Consider the following 24,044-nt stretch of genomic DNA (forward strand, 5'->3'; position numbering starts at 1 on the left):
AACTCTGAATGTGTTTCAAACCCGTTTAAGGTCTACTTCCGCTAGGCCAACACCAATTTGATCAAACCAACTCGCCCCAACAAGTTCTTTCCTCTCACAGAATGTACATTTCCTGCTTCCAGTTAATGGTATTTTTTTTACTACCTAGAAGCCTCCATTAGCAGCCGTAAGGGTTTAAAAATGGCACCAGTCACATCCGTACTACGGCTCCTAATACAATGGAACAGGAAAAGACAATATAAACAGTGCATTTAGCATGGCCACTTGGAAAAATGTGGGTCACAACAGACAAAGAACCAAACATTTGTGGCTCGGCAAAATAATATTTACAGGAGTTAAGAAAGCATGCCACCACGCAGAAATGACACACTGTTGAACAAGTAGACACCTTAATCAGATACTACTGTCAAAAACAATCCGTCAAAAGTCTGAACAGATGAGAAGCACACATTTTGCTCATTAAGATTTTTATTTCAAAGAGCGTCAATAAAAAAATTAATTACACCTTTCTTTTTTTTTTTAAAGAAGCATTACATTCACAATAATGTATGCAGACATTTTTGGACATGAGGGTACCTTGAGTGTATCTGTACTCCTTTACAGATGCAATATCACTTTCGAAGTGGCCAATTAAAGTGAAATACAAGTTCCCACAGAGGAATTTTAATGGTTTTCTAGCTCCGAAAAAGCACAATTCTTTTTTGGCTCTGACGCTTGTAGCAGAAACAGCTGATGATTTCTGGGCCACAAACATTTGGATCCTGACCTTGACACAAACTTTAAATTAGTCGGCTTCAATTCAGTGACTAGCGAAATCTTAGGCTTAAAACAACAAAGGGAGAGGTATGCTACTTTATTATCAAGAGCCTCTGATTAGCAAGTCCCTGCTATCCAGTTAAGGCAACCCATGTATCGCCTATGGAATGTACAAGGGCTAAGTATTGGTCCTTCAAGACATCGGAATTCTAAAAACAATTGTTTCCATTAGGGACTGCAAATAAGCGAGGAAAAGAGGTGAGAAAAATAAGGTCAGATCTCTTGGGCAGGATCCTTTCTAGATTTTCAGCATAACCACAAATGATTATCGTTTACATTTAATATAGCCTTATAGTCTGATGCTAAGGGCTATGCCAGTTGTTAAGGGTCCTGAACCGAAGTTATAGGCCTGAGCTGCAGGCGAGGGCCTATAGCGAGGGAGAGGGCCTTAAACAACCGGTATAGCCCGAGGAATAATGACTATAAGGCTATTCGAACATTCATCCCACCGAGGGTTAGAATGTTCTAAATTAGAAAGGGAGAAACAGTAAGACAATTATTGCAATGTTGGAGCAGAAGGCTTGTATTAGTCATTCTAAGACGGAGGTACTTCATTGTCTTCAACGAAGCTCTCAACATTCAAATGTTCTATTACATCTAAATGTATTGCGCGTGGGTATGCTGAACATCTGGCATGAAACCAACCCTCGTCTACATTTCCCGGGCACTGCTGAGGTATAGTAAAGAATAGGTGGGAGCACACAAATACATATATTCTCACCATCAGTTTAACAACAGTGACTGATCTGGGAAAATAGTTGCCTTGCAAAATGTTTTTAAACAACGACATTGCAGTGAGTCAAGGATACTACCATACGTGTGTGCACAAACACACAAAGTATTATTCATAAAATCTTTGACAAAACAGATTAGCAAAAACCTCACAGCACACAATACAACATAAATAAAATAAATTAATGGCAGCGATTTGAACCCAAATGGGAGTATGAACATTAGCATGTTTCAGATATAAACACACAAAAACGGATCTTTGCTTTCAGTTGGGTAGTTACTTTAATTCAAGCATTATTTGCAGCAGATTTTACAGTTGAGGCTTTGTGCTATAAACGTGTTTGGAATTCCAAACCTACAATAACAAAGAACATTTTTTGTGTACAAATTACCCTGAGAAGGATATGCAATATCAATATCTAGAGTTTCATTACAAAACATTTTTTAACAAAAAAAGGTATCATTCAATCATGTACATTAAATTAAATGTTATCCTGGGGAATGGTGAAGCAAGCATATAAATATTAATTCGGTAGTATATACAATTCCTAGTAAACCATAGCAAGAAATGTACACATTTACATTGTTATCTGCATATTTTCTAAATAATTAAGAAAGTCTAAACCAGACTTCAGTGATACTGAACTACACAGTAGAAACAATTATTACTGGTAATAGACACTACTTTGATTTTATTTGATTAACAAGCCTCTATGAATACTTTTCAGGAGGTTGCCGAGGTAAAGGCTCATTTTGACTCATGTTTCCTCAATTCAACATCTGACATGCCTCTTTCTTGGCTGTTTCTACTTAATATCTGTTTTGTATCTCCACATCCTCCTTGGATGGAACTTAAGTATACACGAAGGTTTAAACAATGCTAAACGCCAGAATGAAACAGCTTACTTCTTGTGGGCGTGCTTCTCTTAACTATGATAAATCTCGTAGATAAATCCATCTTGAAAAACCCGAAACCATAGGAAGACGGCAGGCAGCTGGAATTACTTTGAGACAGGGCCAGGCCTGAGGGTCAAGGGAAAATAATGTGCATGGCTATGCTGAAAAGCATATTTCCCATCAAATCTAGCCAACAGAAACAATGATTTTGCAGAGGCAGGCTTTACCACATGTAAGTTCTGTGAAAGTCCAGGAAGAATAGGATCTTGCCAGATTCTGAGGATCTCTACGAAAGATAAATTTACATAAATATCATTTCTACTCATTTACATTATCTGTGGCTATCCTAAAAATCTGTCAAGGATCTGTCCCCCTAGTCTTAACGATGAGCACCCTGAAATGTAAAACAAATGAATGTAAATGTATATAAAATTACAGTCAGTAGTTGAGCTGATAATATAGCATGACTCCAAACCTCACAGACTAAAGCAGGGCACCCCCGATTTAATATCAAGTGTAAATTCCGAACATGCTCTTTCATCAGATCCGTGGCTGAGCTTACAATCAACAAATTATTATTTTTTTTTTATCTCAGGAGAGATTGCCACCAATGCAATGCCCAATGAGTGCAGTGATGCAGCAGCTAAGTATGCAGAGACATGGCTGTGGTAGTATGGGGAAAAAACTAAGTTGGTGTACAATCTAAGACAGACATGTAGTTTGGAGAAAGGCACAAATAAACACCCAAGTTAAAATGGGTGGCAAGATTAAGTATGCGTTCAATTTCGTAAAATGATCCACCTCTGTAGATCACTGTTCTATGTAACCTTAAAATAAAAGTCAGAGAATGACATTTAAAAATACTAATGTCTTCACCATTTGCTCTTTTTGGGCATACAGTATAACTTACTCAAAACCAGCTGTTAATCCCAGGTGATTGGCAAGGGCATTTTATGTTACATCTCTCTTTCAAACAACGAGAGAGGTTATTTATGCGGTATTGCTAGAAAGAATGAGGACACTGGACAAAGGCCACAGTGCCGAAACACACGGGAACGCTGCTGTCATGGTAGCCCAAGGAAAGAAAGAATGGTTTAAGGCGTGCATTCACCATACTGAGCAAGAAAGGATACTCTGTTTACTGGCTTAGTAACCAGCAAACTACCAATAACAGCCATTTCCTGGGGGGTGAGGGGGCGGAGTTGAGGGATACAATAGATTTCATATCTGTATGGTGTTTAAAGCATTAGTGCATTCAAGGGGAAAAGGAGCAAGCCAACTATCTATATGAAGATAAACATAGGTAATGCACTAGTGCAACGAGGTAGACCATTATAATATACTACGTAAATCTAAAACATAGAAGTGCAAATTAACTGACATGGGAGATATATAATGCTCAAATCAGGCTCCTGGGTTATCAGAATTTTAACCACTTCAGTACCGATAGCAGGTATAGGTATATTGTGAGGATGTTGTGAATCACAATCTATGTAGCGCTTCTTCTTATAGTACACATGCTCATACTGCAATGAGATTCAAAACTCTAGAACGACCTTGGCTATACATCCAGCTAATGCCTTGAGGAGCAGTGAGCTCCAAGAATAGTAAAGGAGACTTCAGTGCTACAGAAACTGGAAGCCTATCTAGCTTTTTTCAATCATCTATCTCTAGGTAGGCCACTAATCCTGTGCAAACGGGTGGGTGAAAAGTCACTTCAACATTGCAATTCGTTGAAGGCCTGAAGGTTTTGCCACTGAAGCATCCATACGGCCTAACTCTCTGGTCCTTTAACGTAACTGACTTAATACGCAAGAAAACTGGTTAAAAAGCACTCTTTTCCAGCGCAGATGACAAAATATGAGTTTAACAGAATAAAGGTACTCCACGCCGTTCATCACAAATATTCAGAAGTAAATACAAAACAAACACTAATCTGCATACTACTGCTTCAGGAGACGGACCGCTTAAGAGTCTTATAGTGAAGCAGCATATTATGCTGCTGATGGAGTCAGCAAATAAGGATGCCTACATAGGTTGCCGCCAACAATGGGCGAAACACACGTTTTCAAGATGGAGTAATCTAGAAGGACAATAATGCCATTTGCTGTTTGTCAAAAAAAGTAAGTACATTTTCTGCATACTTCTGAAATGTCTCAGCACAACCACATCTCAGTCATTTGAGAGGTCTATTGGTAATGTAAGGACGTCAACTGAAGCAGATTTAACATGTTGGAGGCAGCAAACTAATGAAAGAGATGTAGGCTAACAAATGTGGATAAATACCACAGAAAATACTGTTCACACTGTTAATGAACAACAAAGGTCTTCGAACACTTAAAGGTCTACATGTGACAATCAGATTTTGAAAATGTTAGGACTTATGCAGATGAGATATTCTGTCATGGCCAATGAGATGCAGGTATGTATCACAGCTCAAGGTCAAGGATGCATAGCATTATCAAACTCACTCTTTGAAATCTAAGAACACATTTTCATCACCTAACAACAAAAATGTTCTTCAAATTTCTTAACGTATACCAGCAAAGAAAAATCTCAAAAATGTTCAGCTATAGCACAATACTGTATAGACATGGTGGAAAGGAGCCCCCATTAACAACAACTGTCAAATATGAGGTTGAGCTGCCACTGTCAGAGGCAAATATTCCCAGGATGCTATCCAACTAAATGGGACCATGGATGAGGTGGATGGTAAAATTTCAGAAAAACAGTGAAGCAGTGAAGAGGGATTCTTTAATGTGAATGACAACAGTCTTCATAAAATGGATTAAATTACATTCCACAATGTAATGTTGCTCTATAATGTTCCACCGCACTCACAATCGTGTCCGCGAGTGAGAGTGGGACATTAACACGTGCAAAAATGATTTGGTGTTCATGGCTTGTTTTCCTGTGCTCAAAAATGTAGTGCTTCTTATCAATAAGAAGCAAGCTATGCACAATGTAAAATTACAATAAAAGGAAAATGATGTGTGCTGCCATGACTGTTCAACTTGAGCACAAATAAATAATTCACTAAATTGGACTTAAAAAATGGACAAGTATGCATAAGCCAAAGCAAGAGATGCATTTATGAGGTAATGATTACAAAAAATTACAATGAAGAATTATAAAGATAAAAAGGTACCGGTAAGAAGGAAACACGAGTAAAAAGACAAAAAATCCTTTTAAGTAGTACAAGGTAAAGTACAGTGTTTACATCTATTTTGTTCAAAAGAAAGGAACGTCTACCAAAAACTTGCAATTCGAAATAGATAACAGATTTTGAAAGCGATCTCCATCAGACCACATACTCCTTCCTCCCAATTAAGGGTAACCAGCATTATTGCTTTCGTTGAGCTCCCCTGCAAAGCTTCACCTTGTCGGCAGACTTCTTATTCCAGGCTATGTTTCGTTTCTCTCTGGGAGACGTGATGCATAATGCTCTGTTATTTCTACAATGGCTCCCTTAAAGGTTATTTTAAAAATAGCGCCCCATTTTACACCATAGCTCAAATGGAACTTCTGGTTCATTTTGCACACCAATGCTACATGCAGCTATCCACAACTTGAGAGGCTTATAATTAACGTACAATGCTAAGTGCAAAATAACGCACCTATAATAGAATACTGTGTCCTAAAAGCAGATTATATATTCCCTTCCAAATGGATCCCTAGTGGAATTAACTGGCAAAATCAAGTTTCGTATTATAAAAGGAAAAAGGTGTATAGATTCCTTTTTTGTCATTGCACATATATGCAATGCCTTAGGAGTGTGCTTACACATATGGGGCCCCTAATTCTTGCATGGATGTCTTCACAAGCCTTTCATGCATTTATGTGCTTTTACTAGGCCTCCTTTTAATAATAAGACAACCTCCGAGCGCCCTCTGTAGTTACTGATGGCAAACACTTTTAAGAAGATTAATTACAACATGAAGAATGCAGATCAGCTATGCAAGCCACTTGCAAACTTGGAAACACAAATAGGGTGTGATCTAAAATTCGCTGATCACTCTTAGGATTTCACTTGAGTATAAGAGGTTTATCTTGCTACAGCTAGACTACGACACAACATCATGCATTCGTATTGAACTTGCCTTTGGCAAAAAATATCGGTGCTAGGGATTATCAGAAGAAAAACACTCACAACTGCAGACCATAAAATGTCAGGTAGATGCCAATGTGCTGCTTTATCCACCAAGGAAAATGCGTTCAGCAGTGGCATCTAAAACAAACATAGCCCTATAGATCGGTTAGTAGTTTAATCTAAAAAGCCATGCCAATCTATAGATGTGGGGAATTGTTCAACCTGCATTAAGTAAAAATGAGGAAAATATTATAAATAAAATTGAAAATTAATCCAAAATGAATCAATGCCCTCATGAAAAGGTAATAATGAAAAATCAAGAAAGCATTGCAAATTTCATTTTTTTAAAGGAGCAATGCAACAAATTAAAAAAAGGTTGGGATCAAATCAAGGGCATGGAGAGGGTGAAAGGTACGCTTGAAGAGAGAGAGAAAGGGTTAGTATTAAGGAAAGATTTAAGGTCATGCATATAGTTTATGGTAATGGTTAGGGGCTTCTGTTAGTGTTGTGATTTGGTGACGGTGAAAAGGGTAAGGGTTTGGACAAGTAATAGGCTAAGTGTCAAACTTTTGACATAGTGAAATTGTTATGAGACCTTTTACCACAGTCAACCAACTACAAATGATAAACTTGCGGTTATGGTTTCTTGATTATGGTTTAGTTATAGCAGTGAGTTTTATTACAGCATTCTTCATTTTAAAATTTACACATTCAGATATAGTACCAAGGATTGTTGGGCCCTTCTCAACCAGACAAGTCATTACATTCAATCACATTATTTTCAGAGGGCCAATGTTTATCTTTCGTATTAGCTACAGAAAGGCATCAGACCTTTTATGGAACTATGTTAAGTAACACAGGTTTACTGTTTGTCACATCAATTCATCCAAAATTTGAAAATGAAACCTGAACTTGCCAAGGAATCGCACTTTTCATTTAGTGGAGAAGTTGATCTTCAATATTGGGACAAACCACAGCAGGGAATTGCCATTAAGTCCTCTTGTAGCTTCCTCTTCTCAGAACAAACACAAAAGCTAAAATAAAAGGATCTATTCAGAAATCACGTTTATGTGGTTAACAAGTTAGGTGCTGCATTTTATAGGAGGAGACTTCAAATTCTAGGATTAATGTGTTTCACTAAATTACTTGGTACCAGTAACCAATTCCATTAATTCACAAGATAAATCAATGTAGACATTTTAATGCCTAGTCTGCTTTCTATGGCATGAACATGCCGCAGTTATTTCTTGAATTAGATGGTTCCTTCTTTATGTTCTGAGGTTAATTCATTTACAAACAAGTCACTTTAGTATTAAGTGCGATATACACAAATACACAAATATATAGGCTTTGATGGTATGAGATTAACCATAGCACCCATTAATTATAGGCCAAACGATGATATGTCAATTAGAGTAATATTCCTTGATCATTTTACAGACCTTTCCCAACTGTAATATCTAATTTGACTGTCAGCCTGGAAAGATTATTATGTTGAAATTTAAGAATAGTATTTTTAAACAGGAGAATCAAAATCGAACAACAAAGAGCTACAGTCATCAGTACTATGTGTAGAAAGGAACATAGGGAATTTTCCGACAGGGACTTTTTCAATCAATTTGCATCAGGTATTGAAACGAGAGGCCGGATTGGTCACAGCCTCCGCAAGTCAGCATCAAACACCACCAGGCAAGTCCTGACCTGGAACCTTCAAGGGAAAAAATAGAAAGGCCAAGATACACCAAGCGCCGAGTCCTCTATGCTGACTGCAAGGAGATGGGTTACACCTGGAGTCAGACTTAAAGAAAAGCTCAGGACAGAGGTGGCTGGAGAGTTACTTATGCCTACTACCCGTGGAGGGGTAGTAGGCATAAGTAATTGAAACGAGTAAGTCATCCCTGTAATGTAATAATGTAATGCAATTATTTCATCAGAGACTTATTAAAAAACTATGTGAGATGTAGATCTGAAATGTTTTCAATGATAAAGGGGAACGTGAACAATTGTATTCATTACCAGCTTCTGGCTATGTGCGTTTGTAAATATATAAATAAAAATGGGTATTCTACGTAATCAATCGTCTCCTTGGGAGATCAGTTATTTTAAAACCAACAAACTGTGAAGGATAAGAGTGACCTGTATAACCACCAATCATTTGCCCAGTGACGAACACAGCGAATAGCTCCTTTCCTTGGCTCCATCTTTGGAGTAATATTGGTTCACCAAAGCTTGAGCTACAACATTAAATGCTGGCAAGAAAATCCTGCTGTGATTTACTGATGCACCTTACACCAAGTAAACCTTCAAACAGTGCAGAGCAGGTGTCAAAACAATTGAGTTTTGATTAGGCATGTTTAGCTTCAAGTACACCCATGCCTCTGTTTTCTAGTTCAAGTTAATTGATTTAACACTTTAAAATCGAAGTTTACCATTAGACATGAATTTAAAAACTGTACATTTAAAAAACTGTATGTATAAAGATTTAAAAATAGTTTTGTTTACAAATTGTATCAGTTTACTTTTCTTCTTGCACTTCGGTAAACAGGAGCAACTGTGATTCACTGCTACGTAACAGTGACTATTTGAAAGGAGTTTTCCTGAGGGTGAGCCTTTGCTTCTGTAGTAGTTCTAGGTTTGGGTGGCCATTCTGGATCCACCCGCAGTTCTTGGGCCAAGTGCATGTATTTGGCTTTTGGGGTCTTCTTTTTACAGCTGCACAACCATGAAAAAAAGGGGCCTGCCCAGCGGTCAACACATTCCTAGTAAAAAAATAAATAAATAGTTTAAGCACATTAACAGTGAAAAGAAGAGACTTGAATAAAATTTTAGGAAAGCATGATGAACAAGTTACTTACTTCGGCAGCACCTTATCTGGTAGAGACCATCTAGACGCAGGTTCCTTACCTTAGAATATTTCCCAGGTGTCAGAATGGAGCCGGAAAATTTAGAGCATTACCTCCACTTTGACATCAACGTCCGAGCCAGATGTAACACACGTAGGGCCTATTTAAGTGCCATGCCAGCGTGCTGACTTCAGTTATTTTCTTTCCATGCCATCAACATAGATCCGGAGAACTACATCTCTCCACTGTTTGGACAACTTTTTTGACATTTTGTGGACTTCATTTTGAGACTTTGTCCCCCAGTGTGCGAGGGATGTCACTCAAAAAAATCAGTGGGGTATAAATCTTGTAGTTCCTGTCACAGGCAGGGAAGAGGTCTGTGTCAGACCTTATTTGGTTTGCCTCTGGTGCCTAAAGCTGGGGCACGACTTCAAGGCCTGTGAGGACTGCCGATCCATGAACCCCGAGTTTCTGGAGGAAGGATCCCTGAAGCTCCTGGTTACTCAATAATGGCAGATTCCTCACACCAGGGGTTCCTTATGGACATGCCCTTCAATGGCATCTGTTTCTTTGGTCGTAAGGCAGATTCCCTGCTGGAGTGATTTAAGGAATACTGGGCCCCTGCCCAGTCGCTGTGTCTCTCCATGGCCCCACGTCAACCACACTCTGCCTTTTGGCCCTTCTGAGGCACTGCTAGGGTCTACCAGCTGCATCCATTCCCGCCTAGCCACAAAGGCCCACAGGATTCCCAGTTCTTTTTGGCAGTGGACATGGCACCCACAAGCCAGAGGTCTACCAAATCCGCCATGCCCAGAAGCCACAGCCCCAAGAGCCCTTTAGTTTGCCCTGTTTGCCCTCTTACCATCATAGGCAACCAGATGACAGCAGGGTCCCACATCGAGTGCCCCACTGGCAGTCCATAAAATCAGACAAGGGGGTACTTCAAATTGTTGAGCAGGATTACTTTATCCGTTTATTAGAAACTTCACCGCCCATACCACATCTCCCTGCTTCGTCAGGATGTGCAGGCTCTTTTGGCTAAAGGAGCTATTGAGAGGGTGCCAGCATCACAAATCAGTCATGGTTGCTACTCGTTACTTTCTGGTAACCAATAAGGATGGATGCATCTGCCCTATTTTAGACATGCGCCCTCTCAACTTCTTCCTGAACAAGGAGAAATTCAAGACGCTCACTTAGGCTCAGGTTCTGTGTGTCCTGGATCCTGGAGACTAGATGATAGTGCTAGACTTGCAGGATGCCAACTTCCACATCTCCGCTTTGCTTGCCCACAGGTGTTAACTGCGGTTCATGGTAGTACACAAGCATTTTCAGTTCGCTGTGCTCCCTTTTGGTCTCCCCAGCACCCCTCAGATGTTCACCAAGGTGATGGAAGGGGTTGCAGCATATCTGCAAAAGTCATGGGTTCCAGTCTTCCCCTACCTCAAAGACCGGCTATTGAAGCTGGGTTTGCCACAGGCAGTCATCTTCCCACCTCCAGACTATAGCGGTCCTCCTGCATTTGCTGGGGTTCACTATCAACATTTTGAAGTCATATTAGACTCCCTCTCAGACTCTCCCTTTCATCAGAGTGTCAAGAATTCCTGTCATGCGAGGGGAGGAAAACGGTAACCAGCGAAAACGGACTACATCTCCCAGGATGCTTAGCGGTTGAGAGGTTATGTAAACAGGAGAGCTGTTACATAACTCAAGGAAAACACGCCCTTATGTAAAACAGGAGAGCTGTTACATAACTCAACGAAAACACGCCCTTATGTAAACAGGAGAGCTGTTACATAACTCAAGGAAAACACGCCCTTATGTAAACAGGAGAGCTGTTACATAACTCAAGGAAAACAACGCCCTATAAAGGGAGGAACCGGGAGGTACAACGCTGTCGGATATTGTGTTTACAACCGACGTACCTGCTTAGTGAAGAGCAGTGTTCCGGAGTGGTGCTCCAGGAAGGCAAGAACGGAGGTAGGTCGAGTCGTTACTCCCTGGGCCGTGTCTTGCCCCATCGTCACCTGTGAAGGACCCGGAAGCTCTACCGGATAACCATTGAGCTTCGCTTTTTGACTCGGCTGAGTCAAAGCGCAGTGGCGCTTTTGCTGGTTGGAGTCGTAACTCCCAGCCCGACCAGAGATACAGGGACTGCCAGCTGTAACGCACACCAGGAGGTGTTTGCCGCGTTACAGACTCGGAAGTCCACAGGATCGATCGAGCGGCTGCTCTCGGTTCAGTCTTCTTTGCTTGTGATTGGGGTATCGGTGACGCATCACCAGGAGGTGACTCCGCGTCCCGGTGCAGTCTGAGGAAGAGGTTGAGCGGCTGCTCCCTTCAGGTAGAGACCCCGGCTGGGTGTTTCCCTGACTCCTCGATTCTCCCCAACACTCTTCGTGCCCCTCACAGCCTACCGATTGGCATTGTCGGCCATTTAATTTCTGCCCTCTGTTGGCATACGCCGGGATCGGCGTATATGCAGAGGACGGTTAGGACCATCCGTGCTGTGGGCTGGTAACGTCCTTAGCCTGGAGGATTCCAGTGACTATAACCTTTGTTTATTCCTTGTATTATTTTTGCCTTCATTAAAATAACTAAACCTTCACAAGTGGTTGCGTTCTCATTATCGTGTCTGTTAAACGATCCTGAGACGTTCAGGGCGTTACAAAATATCCGACCTTAATAACACTAACTGTCTCCCGGTCGATAACAGACATGGCAACACTTGATGATGTGCTGGCTGCTTTAGCGACCGTGCAAATTGAATTGGCTGCCTCCAGGCAAGAAACAGCCGATGTAAAAGCCAGACTGGATGCTATCCAATTGGACCCGCTCACGCCCAGCACCTCCCTCACGAACCAGACCCCTGCGGTAGTAGTGGAAATGCCGGTAGCCGTTCCCTTGGCAACACCAGAGAGGTACAGTGGGGATCCTAACACAGTGCAGGTATTCCTCACACAAGTGGCGCTACATCTATCGTGCAAACCAAGGGCGTTCCCCACGAGTCAGGCTCGTGTGGCTTTCCTTATATCCTATTTGGCTGGAAACGCGGCACAATGGGCCGTACCTCTGGTGAGCAGGGACGACCCCATCTTATGTGATTGGGGTGCTTTTCGCGAGGAATTCCTGAAGGTCTTCGACAGAAGGGCTGACTCGTACACGGCGGACCGTGAAATGCTTGAGTTGAGACAGGGATCCAACGACCTGGTGCAGTATCTCAACGCGTTCCGAAGGCTGGTTGCGGAAACCAAGTGGCCTGTTGCTAAACAGACGGCGCTCTTCCATCACGGGCTGTGCGATGAGCTCAAGGACGCCGTGGCTCATATTGACCCACAACCCAAGACATGTGAGGGCCTTATCAACCTGGTATTACGGCTGGAACATAGGCTAAGTGAAAGAAAGGGGGATCATGGGAGAAAAGGAAAATCCCTTCCATCCTATGTGACAGTGGGAAGTCCTGAAACTTCCACCGCATCCAAGGGAGAACCCATGGACATCGGCGCAATACGAGCGAGCCTCACAGCCACGGAGAAAGAGTCACGCCGTAAACAAGGATTGTGCCTATATTGTGGCAAAAAAGGCCACTACGTACGTGAATGCCCTGCCAAACCGAAGACGTCACGTTATCGGGCCAACCGGTCGGTAACAGCCGTGGTGGACGTACCGGCGGAAAACTAGAGGACTCCCAGACCAAAGAAGGGGCATCTCGGAGTCACTCATCCATCCCTTCACTTTCCAACTCGGTCACTAAGGGACAACGACACCTGTTTCTCACGGTGCACGTGGGAGTGCATGACCAGTGGATACCCGTTGTGGCCATGGTGGATTCAGGGGCCACTGGCATGTTTATGGACCACAACGAGGCATGCAGGCTAGGGCTAGTGCTTCTTCCCAAAGCTGTACCCGAAGACGTCTATGCTGTAGACGGAAGGCGATTGGTGACGGGGCCCATCGGGCAGCACACGGGGGTCCTTCCGATGAGATGTGGGAGGAACCATTTGGAACAAATCGATTTTAACATCATCCGAGCGCCCCAATATGGCGTCAAATTGGGATTGCCGTGGCTACAGAAACACAACCCCCTCTGTGGATCGGCCAACACATCGCATCGAACTGACGTCACCGTATTGCATCCTGCATTGTGGAATAGGAACGGAATCCCTGGACGCAGATGAGAGCGGGAGTCAGACGGTGGCTACAGCGGCAGAAAAAGATGTGGCTCTCCCCCAGGCTTATCACAGTTTTGAGGATGTATTTGATGAGGTGAAGGCGGAAGTGCTACCACCACATAGACAGTTTGACTGCCAGATCGACCTGGTGCCAGGGGCCAGCGTTCCCAGCGGCAGGCTGTATGCCCTGACGGAGCCTGAAAACGTGCATCTCCGGGGGTACCTGGATAAACTCCTCAAGCTAGGATTCATCCGCCCGTCCAAGTCTCCGGCCGCCTCGCCACTCTTCTTCATCCCGAAGGCGAATGGGGAGCTGAGAGCCTGTGTGGACTTTAGGGCATTGAATGCGATAACCGTAAAGAATCGGTACCCCTTGCCTCTCATCAGTGTACTCCTGGAACAGGTCAAGAAAGCTCGCATCTACACCAAGTTGGATTTGAAAGGGGCATACCATCTGGTGCGCATGAGGGACGGAGACGAGTGGAAGACCGCCTTTAAGACCAGGTTCGGCCTTTTTGAGTACCTCGTCATGCCGTTCGGTCTGTGCAACGCCCCGGCAGCCTTTCAGTACTTTTTGAATGAGGTATTCAGAGAGGAGTTGGATATCTACGTGGTCGTATATATCGACGACATCCTCATCTATTCGTCCAGTGTGGAGGAGCACGTACACCACGTCAAAGCTGTGCTCCAAAAGCTGAGGGAAAACATACTGTTTTGTAAACTCAGCAAGTGTGACTTCCACGTCACATCCGTGGAATTCCTCGGAGTGATGCTGAGTCCAGAGGGACAGGAGATGGCAGAACGAAAGATCAAGGCGGTGAAAGAATGGCCGGTGCCCCAAAGCGTGAAGGACGTCCAAAGTTTCATTGGCTTCGCCAACTTTTACAGGCGGTTTATAGATGGATTTTCAGGATTGGTGGCCCCAATCACACAGCTACTGAGGAAGTCCAAGGAGTTTGTCTGGTCCCCTGAAGCGAACAAAACCTTTGAGGCCCTGAAAAGCGCCTTTGGTAAGGCACCGGTGTTGGCTCACCCCGATCCGGATCTCCCCTACGTGGTGGAAGCGGACGCATCGGATGTGGCGCTGTTGGCTATCTTGTCCCAACGCAACCACGACACAGGGGTGCTTCATCCCGTTGCGTACATGTCCCGCAAACTCAAAGACGCCGAACGCAACTACCATATTGCGGAGAAGGAGCTTCTCGCAATCAAGGACGCCTTCACCGAATGGAGGCATTGGTTGATGGGGGCAAGACATGTGGTATCGGTGTACACGGACCATCGGAACCTACAGTTCATGACGGCCACAAGACACCTTTCTCCCAGACAGCTGCGGTGGATGATCTTCTTTGCGGGGTTCAACTTCCGCATCACATATCGGCCGGGGACGGAAAACCGGAAGGCGGACGCCCTGTCCCGTCAATCTGCAGTTAAGGAACCATTGCCTGCGACCGAGCATTCCATCATTTCCCTGAGGATGGTATAGGGGGTTATCCAACCGGATACTTTCCTGAGGGGAATAAAGAGAGGGATCAGGTCATTCGCATGGCGGAGGTGGCTCCTCAGTCACAGAGAATGGCAGCTGAAGGACGGGATACCCCTGAAGGGCAGGTGCCTATTGATACCCACGCCTAGGCTAAGGAAACAAGCATTCATCTGGTGCCATGACTCTCCATGCGCAGGTCATTTGGGCTTTGAAAAAACGGTGGCTAGCATGGGACGGCATTTCTGGTGGCCAACCATGAGAGTGGATGTCAGGAGGTGGGGACAGGAGTGTCCTACGTGTGCTACCATGAAGGCCGACCATGGCCGAACCCAAGGGCTCTTACATCCACTTCCGACCCCGGATAGACCATGGGATAGCATATCACTGGACTTCGTGGTGGGCCTACCGGTAGACCAGGGGATGACGGCAATACTGGTGGTGGTGGATTACTTGACGAAAATGGGGCACTTCATCCCCTGCAAGAGAGTCCCTACGGCCGGGGAATTGGCGTCACTACTCCTAAAGAATGTGGTACGACTGCATGGATTACCTGGGGTGATCGTGTCGGACCGGGGGTCGCAGTTTACTGCGCAATTCTGGAAGACTTGGTGCACTGCGCTGCATGTTAAGACCGCCCTGTCCACCAGCTACCACCCTCAAACGGACGGCCAAACCGAGCGCCTGAACCAAACGCTCAAACAGTATCTGCGATGTTTTGTGGACCAGGGCAGGGAAGAATGGGTCGACTTGCTATGGGTTGCAGAGATCGCCTATAACAACGCCACTCACAGCTCCACACAGTCATCTCCGTTCTATAGCAACTATGGCCAACATCCCAGGTTCTTGCCATTTCTACATCCGTTCAGAGAGGACAGGATTCCCGCCACAGCGGACAGGGTGGCACACATAAAAGACACGTTGATGCGCTCAAGGGCTGTCCTAATGGAGGCCAAGAGAAGATACAAGGCTGCGGCAGACAGGAAGAGAAGGCCCGGGCCACTGTACCGCACTGGAGACTACGTCTGGATATCCACAAGAAACATGAGGTTTCGAAAGAACAGTGTGTTCCATCCCAAGTACATGGGCCCCTATCGAATTACCAAGTGTATGGGTCCCGTGAACGTGAAGGTGTGCTTGCCCCAGTCATTGCGGATACACCCTGTCTTTCATGTATCATTGCTCAAACCAGCACCCTCCAAGCCGTCTGGGACACCTAGGCCGGTATGCGTGGAGTCGGAGGTGGAGTATGAAGTGTCGGGCATACGGGCGTCCCAATGGCGCAGGGGGAAGCTGTGGTACCTGGTTGCGTGGAAAGGCTATGGCCCGGAGGAGCAGTCATGGGAACCGGCTGAAGGGGTTCATGCTCCGCGCTTGGTCTCCTTGTTCCATCGGCGTTTTCCTGCCAGCGCTGGACCCGTGGGGAGCCGCTGAGAGGGAGGATGTACTGTCAAGAATTCCTGTCATGCGAGGGGAGGAAAACGGTAACCAGCGAAAACGGACTACATCTCCCAGGATGCTTAGCGGTTGAGAGGTTATGTAAACAGGAGAGCTGTTACATAACTCAAGGAAAACACGCCCTTATGTAAAACAGGAGAGCTGTTACATAACTCAAGGAAAACACGCCCTTATGTAAACAGGAGAGCTGTTACATAACTCAAGGAAAACACGCCCTTATGTAAACAGGAGAGCTGTTACATAACTCAAGGAAAACACGCCCTTATGTAAACAGGAGAGCTGTTACATAACTCAAGGAAAACAACGCCCTATAAAGGGAGGAACCGGGAGGTACAACGCTGTCGGATATTGTGTTTACAACCGACGTACCTGCTTAGTGAAGAGCAGTGTTCCGGAGTGGTGCTCCAGTAAGGCAAAAACGGAGGTAGGTCGAGTCGTTACTCCCTGGGCCGTGTCTTGCCCCATCGTCACCTGTGAAGGACCCGGAAGCTCTACCGGATAACCATTGAGCTTCGCTTTTTGACTCGGCTGAGTCAAAGCGCAGTGGCGCTTTTGCTGGTTGGAGTCGTAACTCCCAGCCCGACCAGAGATACAGGGACTGCCAGCTGTAACGCACACCAGGAGGTGTTTGCCGCGTTACAGACTCGGAAGTCCACAGGATCGATCGAGCGGCTGCTCTCGGTTCAGTCTTCTTTGCTTGTGATTGGGGTATCGGTGACGCATCACCAGGAGGTGACTCCGCGTCCCGGTGCAGTCTGAGGAAGAGGTTGAGCGGCTGCTCCCTTCAGGTAGAGACCCCGGCTGGGTGTTTCCCTGACTCCTCGATTCTCCCCAACACTCTTCGTGCCCCTCACAGCCTACCGATTGGCATTGTCGGCCATTTCATTTCTGCCCTCTGTTGGCATACGCCGGGATCGGCGTATATGCAGAGGACGGTTAGGACCATCCGTGCTGTGGGCTGGTAACGTCCTTAGCCTGGAGGATTCCAGTGACTATAACCTTTGTTTATTCCTTGTATTATTTTTGCCTTCATTAAAATAACTAAACCTTCACAAGTGGTTGCGTTCTCATTATCGTGTCTGTTAAACGATCCTGAGACGTTCAGGGCGTTACACAGAGCCAATCTGGACGCATTGCAATTTCGGGTCTATCCTTTGGAGCGGTGAGCCCAGGATACTTAGGCTACGATTATGATGTTTTAGCCGCTATCCTGGATTTCAGTGAGATTGACTCTGAGGTTGCTGGGCCTCATGGCCTCCTGCATCCTGCTGTTAACACATGCCCGATGGGATTTGCGAAGTCAGCAGTGGAACTTGAAGTCCCAGTGGGCGCCGCATCAGGGGACTCTATCCGACCTGGTCCAGATATCAGAGGGAACTGCAAAAGAACTGCCGTGGTGGTTAATGAACTGCAATTGGGTCAGTGTCTGACTTATCTTTCTTCCCCACCCAGAGCGGACTGTAGTGACAGATGTCACTCCTGAACTGGAAAGGCCATCTGGGAGAGGTAGAGATCTGGTCTCCGGCAAAGTCTCTTCTCCACATCAACCTGCTGGGGTGGTGAGTCATTTGCCTAGCACTGAAAGCCTTTCTCCTTCAATTAAGGGAAGGCTGATTTAAGTGTTCAAGGAAACACCACCACCACCACCATGTGGTACTGCAAAAAAAACGGGTAGGGTCGGGTTGTGGACCCTGTGTCAAGAGGTCCTGCATTTTTGAACATCAGGACATATTCCTGGTGGTTCAATATCTGGTAAGTTCTCTGAACGCCATGGCAGGTGACCTCAGGCGTTGCTGCCTAGCGGATCACGAATGGCATATCCATCCGGAGTTGGTGCAATTGGGGAGAATCTGGGTTAGGACTATTAATCACCACAGAGAACGTGCAATGATAACACTTCTGCGTGCTGGAGTTTCCACGGGGATTCATGCTCGGACACCCTTTTTGTCTCAAGAGGAATTCAGGCCTCCTCTATGGCTTTTCGTAGATTCCACTCCTGCCCAGTGTTTTCAAGAAGATCAGGAACGACTGGACCCAAGTCATTCTTGTGACTCCACTTTGGGCACAGAGAGTATGACCTACCAAACGTCAGAGCATCGGTCTTTCGATCAGGCTGCCTCTTTGGGAGGATCAATCATCACTGCAACTGGGCAGGGCTCTGCACCCGCTTTGCCTTCATGCATGGAGATTGAGCAGCAGAAGGCTGCATGTCATTCTGGCAGCCAATACTTTCACAACCAAGACCGTATACACCAGCTGTTGAGCCCATTTTGAAGCTTGGTGTGCCACCAAAAATGTTGATCCCCCTTTCTGTACCCTTGTCGGAGGTTTTGTTTGGTCTCTCGTTAGACTGGCAAGGCTTTGCTTTGGGCACAGTTAAAGGGTATCCTTCAGCCATATTGCAGTTCTTGAAGATTCCCAATCAGTCGTCCCTGTTTAAGCTGTTGCGACTCGTTTTCTAACAATAGTACAGCATATATTCCCTCTAAAACTCTTCACCATGCCCAATTGGGACTGGAATACAGTCTAGACCTTCTGGATTTGCTCGCCCTTTGAGCCTATACACAATTGCCTTCTGACCATGGAAACTGCTTTTCTAGTGGCCATTATATCGGCCAGAAGTGTTAGTGAGCTGCAGGCACTCTCTGTGCATCCTCCTTACACAGCATTCTTTGACAGACATACTGGTTCTGAGAACATGTGCCTCTTTCCTTCTGAAATCGTGGCACCTATTCACATAGACCAGACCATCACACGGCCGACCTTCTTTGCTCAGTCTCACCCTTCTAAAGAGGATGAGGGACTCCACCACTTGGACCCAAATAGAGTGTTATCGTTCTACTTCGTACCAAAGTGCTCATGGTAGTTAATCAACTGTTCATTGGGTCATCGGGGCAAAAAAAGGAAAGGCTGTTCAGAAATGGCTCATCTCAGGATAGATTGTGCTCTGCATTAAAATGTACTACGCACTGGCCAAGAAGAAACCCCTTGAGGACTTGCGTGCTCATTCCACCACAGCCAAGGCTCCCACCACTATTTGCTTGCAGAGTTCCTGTCCTGGACATCTACCAGGCTGCGATGTGGGCCTTTCTGCACACGTTTACCAAGCACTACTGCCTGGACAGTCGGGTCTGTCGGGACAGGCACTTTGCTTGTTCAGTACCCTGGGACTTTCTGGTCTAAATCTGTTGACAGACCAGCCTCCACAGAGGTATTGCTGAGGTATCTCTTCTAGGGTAAGGAATTTGAAGCTAGAATTCTCTATTAAATGAACAAGTTACTTGCCTTTGGTAACGACTTATATGGTAAAGAGACTATTTATTTGCATATTTCTTACTGACCTTCTCATCCTTCCCATTCTGCAAATTAATTTCTCTGCATAGGGTGACCCTTGCAGGTTACTAGTGTCTGCAAACTGGACCATCAGCATTATGTCGTGGCTGCGTGCTTCTGGCGTGGAAGTGTCATGAAAAGAAACACATTTCAGCACGCTGGCGTGGCACCTATATAGGCACAGCGCATGTCACAATTCGGTGTGAGATGCTGCCGACCCAATCAACACCACCAACAGGTGCACAGAGGGACTGCTCGAAAATTTCCGGAACCAGTCGGACGCCTGCGGAATATTCTTAAATAAGGAATCTGGGACCACAAGTCTCTATCAGATAGTGTTTTACTATTCTTGGAGGTACCAATCAAATGGAAATACAGAAAAGGAACAAAAGTATCCCAGTCCATTGATGCTCTTGTAGCTTTACCAGAAAAATACAATGGGGCACAACCAAGCATGGCAAAGAAAAATATATGTAAATAAGCAGTACATACCATACAAAGCAAGAACCCTCTTTGAAAATAATAAACCTTAATTCTTTCATCATCATCATTTGATCTTTATTTCGACATTTTTTCAGTCATAAAAGATTACAGTTAAAACGGTTAAAAAATGTGTAAAACCACAAGAGATAAAATAAACATTTCATAAAATCAGATAAACAAGCAGGGTATGCAATCATGATATACAATCACCCCTGGGTGCCGCTGTGATGAGAGAACATCTCTTGGACCACATAGCTAGCAGGAACTTTGAGAGTGCGAAAACTATGTGCGGTGAAGTGTCAGTTTTAAGAACTCTCATTGCAACAAAACATTTATCAAAGCCCATGTCCCTGCACAAGGGTACCAACCAGTACTTTCTGGCTTTTCTGTAGGCAGGGCAAAAAAAGAGCATGTGTAGTTCATCCTCCTTAATCGCACCACATCCAGGGCAAGAGTTGCTCGGTGGTGCAGACCACTTACTTGTGAATGCCCTTAGTGGTAGTGTTGCGAATCTCCATTGGATGTATAACTTCCTAGCTCCAACTGGGTAAATGAAATTCAAAAACTCCTCGAAAGCATATGAGTGTTTAAGTGTTAAAAAAGTTGTTGTCAGAGGGCCAGCTTTGGAGTCATGCAACCATATGTTTTGTTTGCAGTCCATGAAGGACTTCGCAAGCATTTTGCATGAAACCCCCCTGCATGCCTGTTCTGGCTCATACCAGAGGTCCGATAGTCCCATTTTCCCCAGTTCCTTTTTCACAAATGCAAGCCAGGGGATTTTCGCTGCACTACCATGGTTCAACACATCCTTTAATTCAAGCCTATAATTGGACAGTTCTGGAGTTATCCATAGCCTGCGCCAAAACCTAAGAGGTTTAAGAGCTAGCTCATCCTGGATAAAACTCAGTCCTAAGTCCAATCTCAGCGGAAGGAGGGGTGTACTTTGGGGGAGTGCAAGTAGCTGCCTCATAAACTTGTTCTCTACATTAAGAATTTCGGGCCTACAGGTGTTCCCACCAGAGTTCCCCACCATAAAGAGCCGATGCCCTCGCCTTCACTTTGTAAATCTCCAGTGCGGGGCTCACTGGCTTGCTTGTAGATGTATTAGACATTTTGAGGATACCGCCCACTAATTGGGAGAGTTTAAGTTGTGATTTCGCCTGTTGGGGGCCCCAGGTAAGATTTTCGTTGATCGTTACCCCTAGATATTGAAAAGTCTGTACCCTCTCCAGTCTAACCGAACCCAGAATCGGTGTTGGGTAGGTCGATGCCGGGGGGCTGAAAATCATAAATTTAGTCTTATCAGCATTGATTTCCAGTCCGCGGCATCGGCAAAAGTCTGTAAAGCCGTCCAACACTCGTTGGATCCCAATAGGGAACTTGGAGAGCAGGAGGGTGTCGTCGGCAAACATTATCGCCTGCACCCTCCTGCCGGTCAATCTGGGTGCATCGTTATTGGGAACCGCGTCCAGATGCGATATAACGCCATTCACATAGAGGCAGAACAGGGTTGGTGCCAAAACGCACCCCTGCCTGACCCCCCTGCAAACTGGAAACCGGGACGACAGCACCCCCTCCTTCCCACATCTGACCTGTGCATAGTTTTGTGCATGTAGCCTAATCAGCACCGTCAGTATTGCGTTTCCAAAAGCACCACCCACAGTTTGGCCCTGGGTACTGAATCGAACACGGACCGGAGGTCCACAAAGACCATGTAGAGGCTGCCACCCTCTAGAGTTACCGTCTTCCAGAATAACATCATAAGATGGAAAATCTGGTCCATGGTCGTTGTGTTCCTCCTAAATCCGGCCTTATAAGGACTGAGGATATCATACTCCTCGATCCACTCCTGTAAGCGGTCCAGGATTAGACGGGAGAAGATTTTTTGGGGAACGTCAATGAGGCTAATAGGCCTGTAGTTGGTTGGAAGCAGAGGAGAGCCCTTCTTGAAGATTGGGACAATCTCTGCTCCCAGCCAAGTACCAGGTACCTTCATACCTCGCAGAATTGCGTTGAAAAGGGCACATAGGTAAGGGGCCCAGATCGCCAGTTGATCCCTAAATAAATCACCGGGGAGTCTATCTAAGCCAGGAGCCTTACCCATGGCCAACTTCCCTATGGCAGTGTAGAACTCCTCCACTGTACACTCATGGTCATCTTGTATCCCCAAGCTAGGTGTGTGTGCCAGTGGACTTTCTAGACCTGTGACTGCTGCATATAAGGTCTTGAAATGGAGCTCCCAGACCCCCGCCTCAATATTGGGTTCTATTGCAGATCTAGGCTCTCCTGACCACAAGTCTCTATCAGATAGTGTTTTACTTTTCTTGGAGGTACCAATCAAATGGAAATAGAGAAAATTAACAAAAATATCCCAGTCCATTGATGCTCTTGTAGCTTTACCAGAAAAATACAATGGGGCACCACAAAGCATGGCAAAGAAAAATATATGTAAATAAGCAGTACATACCATACAAAGCAAGAACCCTCTTTGAAAATAATAAACCTTAATTCTTTCCACTCACTTGGTATTGCTCTACTATTAGAGTGGCTCAAAACGTAAGCTTGCTCAATGCGTATTGTAAATCAGACAGCTGTACACTGCCAAAAAGCGTGCATTTTGATGAGCTCTCAGCTTGTTGATATCTACTCAAGCAATTCATAGCTAGTACCCAAGGCAAGCTCCATTACTGTATCAATCTACGCACCACAACCTCTTCTTCCTAAACAGGAGCCTGCGGATATAACAAAGTTCTAATAAAGAGTTACAATATTTACCTACCTCAAAGAATGTGTCATTGGGAGACATTCTCCTGGAGAAGACACTTTAAAAACATTAACTTTTCCTGTAAAAGTCTGAATTTATATATTAAAAATGGTTCTCATCTCTGCTGCTAAAGAGTTCACAAAATACCCAAAATACCCAAAAACATTTTGTTTGCTTGTGCTGGACTTTACTTTAAATCTTCCCAGCCTGTGAATATTCTGTAGTTTGCCAGTTTGCACTGAGTTTTAAAACAGTTTCCTCATAGTTTAGTCTACTTTACAATGATCATTATTTTAAATCTGTTTTAATGATGATTAGCTGTAGCAGTGTACAAGGTACACAGAAATGAATTTTAGGCAACACATTTTCAATGTGTGTCATCATTTCCTTATATTTAACTCACAATAAAAATAGTTGTGAAGCCAATGCACATTCATGCAGGGAACTGACAAGAGAAGTAGGAAAAAGAAAATATTAAACGTCCAAACGGATACTCCTTCAGAAAGTCTGTTTAGTCAGTGGAGCACAAATCCATTCATTTTAAATAGGAGATCTGTTGGTCTGAAAATTGCTTCCCGCACCTCTAAAAATACGACTCAAATACATTTAAATGGAAGATTAAAAAAACTTTAATGTATATTAAAACGTTACTATTTAGAACGTAGGGAAGCTAATACGTGATAGAGAAGATGGGTATCCTGAGTAAACAGATGTTGAAAAAGGATGCTGGCCATAGGTAGGAATCTCGCTCTTCAACTATTTTAGCTCTTTATAATATATATTGCCTCAAATGACTAAAAACCCACACCTCAGCTTATTTTAACCAGCTGGTTTCATATTCGCATTAACATATCAATGCACATATACTTCAGACTGCTCCACAGGATAGGTTTTTAGTTCAATAACTCCTCCGCCAACAAAAAGGCACTCAGGAGTGCATCCCTTTTGTCTTGAGCATAGATTGCTAGCATACAAG

At 44.7% G+C, this 24,044-nt stretch overlaps 1 protein-coding gene across 8 annotated transcripts in view; it reads right to left on the minus strand.

Annotated features, from left to right (window-relative positions):
• Positions 1–1,806: 1,806 nt before the first annotated feature.
• ATP13A3 (ATPase 13A3) overlaps positions 1,807–24,044 on the minus strand; it is a 478,336-nt gene continuing 456,098 nt past the window's right edge. For 6 of the 8 annotated variants that reach the window (XM_085635250.1, XM_085635252.1, XM_085635253.1 and 3 more), the window contains one exon: positions 1,807–9,294. In XM_085635250.1, coding sequence (XP_085491376.1) covers positions 9,100–9,294 — 195 coding nt within the window. In that variant the 3' untranslated portion in view covers positions 1,807–9,099. The remainder of the gene's footprint in view (positions 9,295–24,044) is intronic. The other 2 variants (XM_085635254.1, XM_085635257.1) reach the window with 2 other exon arrangements.

This window comes from Triturus cristatus, chromosome 11 (genome assembly GCF_964204655.1).
Source record: "Triturus cristatus chromosome 11, aTriCri1.1, whole genome shotgun sequence".
Classification (NCBI taxonomy): domain Eukaryota; kingdom Metazoa; phylum Chordata; class Amphibia; order Caudata; family Salamandridae; genus Triturus; species Triturus cristatus.